This window comes from Lacerta agilis, chromosome 14, assembly GCF_009819535.1.
Source record: "Lacerta agilis isolate rLacAgi1 chromosome 14, rLacAgi1.pri, whole genome shotgun sequence".
NCBI lineage: Eukaryota > Metazoa > Chordata > Lepidosauria > Squamata > Lacertidae > Lacerta > Lacerta agilis.
The window spans coordinates 33,978,403-33,987,714 of NC_046325.1; the positions used below are offsets into that span (position 1 = coordinate 33,978,403).

At 48.8% G+C, this 9,312-nt stretch overlaps 1 protein-coding gene across 1 annotated transcript; it reads right to left on the minus strand.

Annotated features, from left to right (window-relative positions):
- Window positions 1–715: 715 nt before the first annotated feature.
- LOC117058508 (goannatyrotoxin-Vere1-like) lies at window positions 716–7,720 on the minus strand. Its single transcript, XM_033169698.1, has 4 exons — window positions 7,693–7,720; window positions 6,918–7,105; window positions 3,600–3,701; window positions 716–819 (listed from the first exon to the last, which is right to left on the minus strand). Exons 2-4 carry the CDS (start codon window positions 7,103–7,105, stop codon window positions 795–797), a joined length of 315 nt encoding a protein of 104 aa, XP_033025589.1. The 5' UTR covers window positions 7,693–7,720; the 3' UTR covers window positions 716–794.
- Between the last annotated feature and the right edge of the window lie 1,592 nt (window positions 7,721–9,312).

Genomic DNA, 9,312 nt, shown 5'->3' on the forward strand with positions numbered 1-9,312 from the left:
GATTTCAAAAAAGAAAGAAAGAAAAGGGTTTGAATAAAAACACTGTGGAGGTGTGAGTGGAAGCCCATCCGTGAAACAAAGATGTTAGGCAATTAATTGATTTGAAGTTAATTCGGGAAATTTAATTAAAATAATATATTTTTAGGAGAGAGAGAGAGAGAGAGAGAGAGAGAGAGAGAGAGAGAGAGAGAATAAATAAGGAAACATTCCAGGAGGCTTCTCCATTAAACTTGCTTTTTATTGTGGATGCAGGGAAAATTCATTGAAAATTCATACATTTACATACATTCACCCATAACCACACACACACACACACACACACACACACACACACACACACACACACGATGTATAAAATAAAGATCAACCCAGAGTAGACATAGTAGGCTCTTGCACTGGTGAGTGAACACAGACGTCACTACGAATACAACCTAGGTCACCACCAAAGACATACCAACCCCAACCCCCACCTTGTCCCCAAACACAAAGATCTCTTGTGTCGCCCCCTGCTGGCTTATGGAAAGACGGAGGCATGGCTTCGTTGTGCTGTTGTCTGGGGAGGGGAAATCATTCCCCAAGCCTCACCAGTAGGAGATGGAGAAAATCAAGGGGGGGGGAGAGAGGACAGGGTGTCTTCAAAGAAAAGTTTCAGCTCTCGTCACAGGTTGGTAGTTTTTCTTTAAAAAAAAAAAAAGGCAAAAAAATAAAAATAAAACCAGCAAAACGACACCACAGAATTGGAACGTCTAAAAAGTGGCAGCCAATGGACCATCGGCCGAGGTGCGTGAAGGTCGTCACCACCCGTAGGAATCATCAAATCTGCAGAAAGCAAAGACAGAATCACACAATTGCAGGGGAAGGCAGTGGCATTGCAATGGGGGGCAGGGGCGGGCAGTTCGCCCTGGGTGCAATGTCTGGAGGGGTGACAAGAAGGCACCCCGCAGGGGCTTGCGGCAGTGCAAGCCACAAGCGCGGCGCCGGCGCCGCATGTGGAGGATCCTCCGTTCGCGGCTGCAGCTGCGAGCAGAGGATACCGGCACCAGCGGCAAACCACTATGTACAGCGCATGTGTGGCGATGCACGCATGCGCTGTATGTAACGACGACGCACGTGCGCTGTACATAGCAGTTTGCTGCCGGCGCCACTCGAGCGCCGTACGGACGGCGGTGGGATCCCTGCATTCGCTGCTGCAGCTGCAAGTGGACGATCCCGGCATCGTCCATACAGTGCTGGAGTGGTGGTGCCAGCAAACCACTATGTACGGCGCATGTGCAGTGTACATAGCGGTTTGCCACCCTGGGTGTCACAACGCCTTCATTCGCCCCTGGGGGAAGGAGCTAGGTTCTCTGCCCCTGTCCCCAAAACGAGGCTACCCACTCTCCCAACTCCGTCCAAAGCAATGGCACGCCACAGGGTGGGTGGTTTAAACCAGGGTTTCCCAAACTTGGTGTTAGGGACTGGGCAGAGGAAGAATGGTGGAGACCGCCTCCCCAGCCTGACCCTTCCAGAGAAGAAGAAGACAGTTCAGAATTGCAACAGGGGTTTGAGGGAGATCACAGCTCAGAGGAAGGTGAGGGGGAAAGCTGGGAAATAATGGGAGACGAGGAGGAGGAGAAGAAGGAGGGGGGGAAACACCAGCAAGGGGGGGACAGCTGATGGACACAGTGTCTTTAGAAAGACACACACCCCTCTCCCAGAACACGGTGGGCCTTGAAAGTAGGAGAGCAAAGATCTCAAATACAAAAGGCACTTTTCAGCACGCGTAGTGATGACTCATGAGAAGTGGGAGGGACGGAGGGAGCGGGGTTTGACTCGGAGCAACACCATGATTCTGAGAGGCCACATTCCCAAGCCTCTCTCTGTGACTATTGAATAAAAGCAAATGGTAAGAACTTTTCCTTAAGAACTTTTCCTTGCCTTCTCAGTTCCTGGCAACCTGCCGAAGGGGTTGGTTCCTCTGTTGCCTGACAATACCCCTTTTCCAGGGAGTAAGCTCCACTAAACTATGACTTACTTCTGATTCTGAATTGGCAAGTGTGGGGTTATCACTAAAAAGCATTCCAGCTCCACCACCTCCTAGAACCTAGCAGGCTTAAAAGTAGGAGAGCAAAGGGCTTGGAGACACAGGGCACTTAGCAGCAACCATAGGGGGGGGGGTGCTGTTGACGAATGAGGAAGTGGAAGATAAGGGAGGTGGAGATTTATTCGGGGCAACGCCATTATTCCAAGAGCCTCTCTCTGTGAATATTGAATGAAAAGCAGATGGGAAGGTCTGTTCCTTGTCTTATCCGTTCTTGGCAACCTGCCGTGGGGGTTGGTTCCTCTGCCGCCCAACACTTGGGTTGCCAGCTGTTTCTGAACTACAACTCCCATCATGCCTAGCTAGTCAGGGATGATGGGAACTGCAGTCCCCAAACAGCTGGAGACCTAAGTTTGGGAAAGCCCTGCTTAAATGGTATTGCATTGTTAAATATATGCTCCATATAAACCTGCTTTCAGTGTCGCCCTTGGATGTGCTAGATCTGAATAAGGGCCATAAAAGATAAAAAGGACGGAATAATTGCACTGGATCACGCACAGCTCTGAATCCGCAGCGCACGATTCTTGGGGTTATTCCGCATTTGTCTTCAGAGGCAGCATGGTGTAACAGTCAGAATGCTGGAGCTGGGTTCGAATCCCCACTCAGCCACAAAGCTCGCTGGGGTGACCTTGGGCCAGTCACTGCCTCTCAACCTAACCTACCTCACAGGTTTGTTGTGAGGATAAAATTGAACCACATACACCAGCTTTGAGGAAAAGGTGGCATATGAACATAATAAATAATTATAGTTTAGCATGGGGTATCAGGGAGGTTCCTTTGGATAAGTGCAGAATGCTGCTTTCCTAGTAATGAGTAATCCTGCAGGGGGGGTTGAGGAGGAGGGCAGGGGGAAACACTGCACTGGGTCAAGATGGAGTGACTTCCAAGCAGGTCTGAGTCTTAAAATCACCTTTGTTTCTACCAATTAGATACTAGAGATGTTCTTCCCCATCACAGTAATGACACAGAAAACTATCTGAGCATTTAGAGCAAGTTCTTTCCTTCCTATCCAGCAATCCTTAAAGGCTGTTGTGGTTAGAAAGAATAGGTAAAAAGTAAAGGGAAAGGACCCCTGGATGGTTAAGTCCAGTCAAAGGCAACTATGGGGTTGCAGCGCTCATCTCACTTTCAGCCCGAGGGAGCCGGTGTTTGTTCACAGACAGCTTTCCGGGTCATGCGGCCAGCAGGACTAAATCGCTTCTGGCACAACGGTACACTGTGACAGAAACCAGAGCGCACAGAAATGCCATTTACCTCCCCGCTGCAGCAGTACCTGCCTATCTACTTGCACTGGTGTGCTTTCGAACTGCTAGGTTGGCAGGAGCTGGGGCAGAGCAACGGGAGCTCACCCCGTTGCGGGGATTCGAACCGCCGACCTTCCGATCGGCAAGCCCCAGAGGCTCAGTGGTTTAGACCACAGCGCCACCCGCTCCTCTAGAAAGAATAGGATCCAGGTCAGGAACAAGTGGCTTCCAGTACTCTAAAAACGGCTGTGCCCTGCAATGCTAGGAGGACTCACCGTGATCTCATGTTGTGGTCACTGTTGCTGCTGCTGCTGCTGCTGCTATCTCCAAAAATGAGTTCAGACATCAAGCTCTCTGGACTGGATCTCTTGCCATACCTTGTGTAGAGAGAGGGATGGAGAGGAAGAACTGAGTTAGTGCTGTCTTAGAAGTTCCCTTGGAGAGGTGTCCAGATTTTTACTCTTCCTCCCCGCCACCTAATTTCAGCAGCTACAAGGCAGGAGCCCCACACTGAACTTGCCTTTGGGCTTAGCCCTGCAACAGGTGGAGCAAGGATAAGAAAGGAGCGCCTCTAAGCATGTATAGAATGAGCTACTGGGGCATCACCACCCACGTCTACAACTTTGGGCCCAGTATACCTGAAGAAGTTTCTCCACCCCCATCGTTCAGCCCGGACACTGAGGTCCAGCTCCGAGGGCCTTCTGGTGGTTCCCTCCCTGCGAGAAGCCAAGTTACAGGGAACCAGGCAGAGGGCCTTCTCGGTGGTGGCGCCCGCCCTGTGGAATGCCCTCCCATCAGATGTCAAGGAAATAAACAACTATCTGACTTTTAGAAGACATCTGAAGGCAGCCCTGTTTAGGGAAGTTTTTAATGTTTGAAGTTTTATTCTGTTTTTAATCTATTGGAAGCCGCCCAGAGTGGCTGAGGAAACCCAGCCAGATGGGCAGGGTAGCAATAAGAAATTATTTATTTTTATTATATTTGTTTGTTTGTTTGTTTGCAAGGAATTTCAGGGCAGGGGGTAGAAAATTCAGGTAGCCCTAAACTAATAATAATAATAATATTAATATTAATAATAATAATAATAATAATAATAATAATAATAATAATAATATACCCCACCCATCTGGCTGGGTTTCCCCAGCCACTCTTGGCAGCTTCCAGCACATATAAAGACATCGCAAAACATCATACATTAAAAACTTCCCAATGCAATGGTTAGGGCATGCAATTCAAACGCAAAACCTGCATTGCAAATCTTGCCTGTGTTTGAACATCCAAGAAAGAAGGCTGGTCAGAGAAGAGCAACAGAGAAGATTGGTTACATGAGCTGACCCTTAGGGTGTGACTCTCCTTGCAAAGGTGGGCATTTATCAGTGGATTCCAAAAGGCACGTGCTTTTCCCCTCGCAGGAATATATGCACTGCCGATCCGTGGTTTGCAGAAGTCAGGTCCACAGCTCCCCTGGGTTCAGAACTGGGTCAAGAGTTCAAGAAGGACATGGAGACAAAGTGAATCAACCCAGAGGGGTGAGGGCTTGCTAATCGCCTCCTGGGTCGGATTTCCAATTAAGTTACTAGGAGATGACAGTTAATGGGCTGTACCAGGCAGTTGGTGCTAATGGTGGAGGTGTCGAAATGGGCTTTATTTTTATTTTTTTAAGCAGCTGAGCTGCTGATTGGCTGCCTTTAAAAGCTGCAGGGCTCAGCAATCTCTGCAAATGAAAAGCTACACTCTGTGGACGCACAGACCATAGTTAACGTACTCGACGAAGTAGTGATAATTTCCATAGGCAAATAAGGATTAAGAACATGCTTCATGGGCCTTCTTAATTTACACACTCACTCAGTAGAAGATAAAAACTGTTTACAGACCCTCCAAGTGTCCCTGTTTTCCAGATTTACAGAAGCCTTCCCGATTTCTGATCTGATCCCAGAATGTCCTGCTTTTCCCTAGGATGTCCCTATTTTCATCAGAGAAATGTTGGAGGCTATGGAGTTATGCGACCCCCTCGAGCCAAGGAGAAACATAACTAACTATACAACCTTCAGATGACACCTGAAGTCAGCCCTGAACAGGGAGGTTTTTTTAAAAAAAATGTTTAATGTTCTATTATGTTTTTATAAGTGTTGGAGCATGGGACGCGGGTGGCGCTGTGGTCTAAACGACTTAGCCTAGGGCTTGCCGATCGGAAGGTCAGAGGTTTGAATCCCCGCGATGGGGTGAGCTCCCGTTGCTCAGTCCCAGCTCCTGCCAACCTAGCAGTTAGAAAGCACGTCAAAGTGCAAGTAGATAAATAGGTACCGCTCCGGTGGGAAGGTAAACAACATTTCCGTGTGCTTCTCTGGTTCGCCAGAAGCGGCTTAGTCATGCTGGCCACATGACCCGGAAGCTGTATGCCAGCTCCCTCGGCCAGTAAAACGAGATGAGCACTGCAAACCCAGAGTCGTCTGCGACTGGACCTAATGGTCAGGGGTACCTTTACCTTTACCTTTATGTGCTGGAAACCACCCAGAGTGACTGGGGCAAACCCAGTTGGATGGGTGGAGTATTATTATTGTTGTTGTTGCTGCTGTTGTTGTTAAATAGGACGTGCCTATTTTCATCGGAGGAATGTTGGCAGGTATGCTGTTAGCGTGCTTTCACAACTGAGAGAAAATGAAACCTGGCACAGAAACGGTCTAAGGTTGAAGAGAGGTGTCATCTTTTGAAGGGAAATTTTAAAAATTCCTTCCAGTTAAAGCTATGGTTTTCCCAGTAGTGATGTATGGAAGTGAGAGCTGGACCATAAAGAAGGCTCATCACCGAAGAATTGATGCTTTTGAATTATGGTGCTGGAGGAGACTCTTGAGAGTCCCATGGACTGCAAGAAGATCAAACCTCTCCATTCTCTAGGAAATCAGCCCTGAGTGCTCACTGGAAGGACAGATCCTGAAGCTGAGGCTCCAGTACTTTGGCCACCTCATGAGAAGAGAAGACTCCCTGGAAAAGACCCTGATGCTGGGAAAGATGGAGGGCACAAGGAGAAGGGGATGACACAAGACGAGATGGTTGGACGGTGTTCTTGAGGCTACCAACATGAGTCTGACCAAACTGTGGGAGGCAGTGGAAGACAGGAGTGCCTGCTGTGCTCTGGTCCATGGGGTCACAAAGAGTCGGACACGACTGAACAACAACAACAAGGTGCTACTGGAAGGATTTTTTTGTTTTGTTTCGACTATGGCAGAGCAACATAGCTAACCTGTAACTAGATCTTTTGAAAGGGTTGACCGTGGCTTCCTAGCAGCTTCACAACTGATGACAGACAAGGATGCTAGTGAGCTGAATACAGTCTCAGACAGCAGCCTTGCCCTGACTCCCTCCCTCTGCTGCCTTCACCTGGGGAATGTTAAGAATGTGTTCTCTAGCCCCCCCTACAGCCTTTCCTCCATTCCTTTGGATCTCTACACCCAATGCCCATTCCCCACCAACATTCAGGCAGCAAGCAGGTGTGTGTGTGTGTGTGTGTGTGTGTGACTATGTGTGTTCATTTCCATGGTACATAAGTAGCCACTACTGCACACCCAAACCCAAACCCACACGGTCCTCCTCACCTCTGCCGTGTCACCAAGTTGATGTAATGCCGGAGAGCTGAGAAGTATTTAGCCATCTCTTCTGGGGAAGCATCTTCTCCGGGGCTCTCTGGCTTGGGAGGGTAGGCATCTACTAAGGTCCCCAAGCAGAACAAGACGCACAGGGTCACGGCGATCACAAGAGGCCATGGCTTCAGAGAGGCCACCATCTGGAAGGAAGCAGACAAGAATGCACAAAGCCCGATAAGCAGCCTGAACTAACCTACTGTCACCTGGTGAGCCCTGCAAAAGCACCCCATGCTTCTAGTCCCTTGTGTAAATCCCAGGTTTACATTAATGCATTGCCACCTTGTTGAGATCCGGCATGGCCATCAGCCTTTCCTAAACTGCCCGGGAAACAGAACACCGGCAGATGCTCAGTGTGGACATAACCGCGTACAAACATGCTGCTGTCAAATGTTCAACCGGCAGAATGTCCGGTTCCCTGAAACAGCCTCTTTCCCTTTTGACCCCTGACCCCGAGGCTCAGCATAGCAGCTCGGTCTCCCGAAGCACCTGCTACTAAAATGTCAGGAAACAGCAAGCAGAAGAGGAGCGTGTGCCCCCAAAAAACATCTGCCACCCTGTTGCGTTCGGGAGCCCCAAGCAGCCCTCGGGTTTTAGAAAATAAGTCACGATCTGACTATATTCCTTAGTTCCCACAACTTTATTTCCATCCCTGAAAAGAAGTACAGCAGCAGATCGAAGGGACTCCCCACCCCATCCAAACCAACAATTGCCTGCCCCAGGTACTCACTGTCAAAAGGAGGTAGGAACAGGTGCAAAGCAAGGAGGACTCAGCCAGCCCTTCTGCAAGTTTCAAGTTGCTTCTTGCTGATGCCTCTGTTAGCGGCTCTCTCTCAGCCAAGGGTTTATATCCTTGGTAGGTGGGTAAATTAAGGAGGGGGAGGCTCCTCCCCTCCCTCCTCATTCAGTCATTCACTCACTCACCCATCATGTGTTGATCGATGCGATTCTGAATCAGCCACCTTGATTGCTGAGCGAACAGCTAAGGGAGGGGGAAGCTGAATGGGGAACAGGGTGAACCTTGACGGGGGGGGCAGAATTTAGAGAGGCAGTGACTGTGGACCTGAGCCAAGCTCTTTATACAATTAAATAACTGGAGCTCCTAATGAGGGGACTAGGATGATAATGGACGTTCACACAGTCGTAAGATCTCACACTGAAAGAGGAAGTCATATATATTCTTCAGGTTTGTGCTCATCCCCCGAAACTGGTAAGATGCAAAGTTTTAGAAGAGAGACAAGCTTCACTCACACGGTGAAAGAAGCAGCCTGTCGGTCTCAGTGCCGGTGAATATTGTGACACGCACAAGCATATGAAATTGCTTAGAGGCAAGGATCGGTTCGGATCAAGTATTCTGTTGCCTTGATAAACAGATTTAAAAGTTTAGCTTCCAGGACCGAGATTCTTCCGGTGATCTGTCTGATGAGAGGAGAGGGACGTTGCCCCGCTCGTAAACTTCACCGTGGTGTCTAGCTGTCTACCGGGAGAAGAGAGGGTGCTGAAATCCATCAGCCACAGACTTGCCACATTTCTATCTGGCTAGGGTGGCCATGTCAAAATATGGTGAAAAATTTCAGTAGGATACTATGTGAATGTCCTGAGGTTCTATATGCACTCAATGTTCGGGTGTCCAAGAAAAATCTCACTTCAGACTAAGAAATTCTGCCAAGTTTACTTTTTGATTCTTTAAAACAACAACAACAACAAATTTGTTTGTTTGTTTGTAGCTCACCCATCTGGCTGGGTTTCCCCAGTCACTCTGGGCGGCTCCCAACAGAATATTAAAAGCACAATAAAACATCAAACATTTAAAACTTCCCTAAACAGGGCTGCCTTGAGGTGCCTTCTAAATGTCAGACAGTTGTTTATTTCCTTGACATCTGATGGGAGGGCGTTCCACAGGGCAGGCGCCACCACTGAGAAGGCCCTCTTAAAAGTTCTGGATCTGAAAGCGAGCTATCGTGCAGCGCAGGAGAAAAACACCGAGAGGTGGGCTCCGTGGGTTGCCCGTGAAGCCGCCTGGACCGTGAAGCCACCTGGGGTGCAGAAGCTAAAGGTATCTGTCTATATGGCCTTTCCAAAGGCCAGGTTGTGCAGTCAGCTGAGGCCTGTAAAAAGCCACCTTAAGTTGAGGCTGCATAGGCCTTGTGGTGCATGTGATTCAGATTCTATTCAGTTGAACCTCTGGTTACAAAGTGGACATTTTTTTAGCAATGCCCCCCCCCCCAGTGAGCCTTCTTTTGTTCACTTCTTTTTATTTCGAGGCAGTGCACACCTATGTTTGTGGAACTGCAAACCTTTCCAGTCATGTGTTACTCCAGTCAAATCACACATATGAATGTGGGGAAAG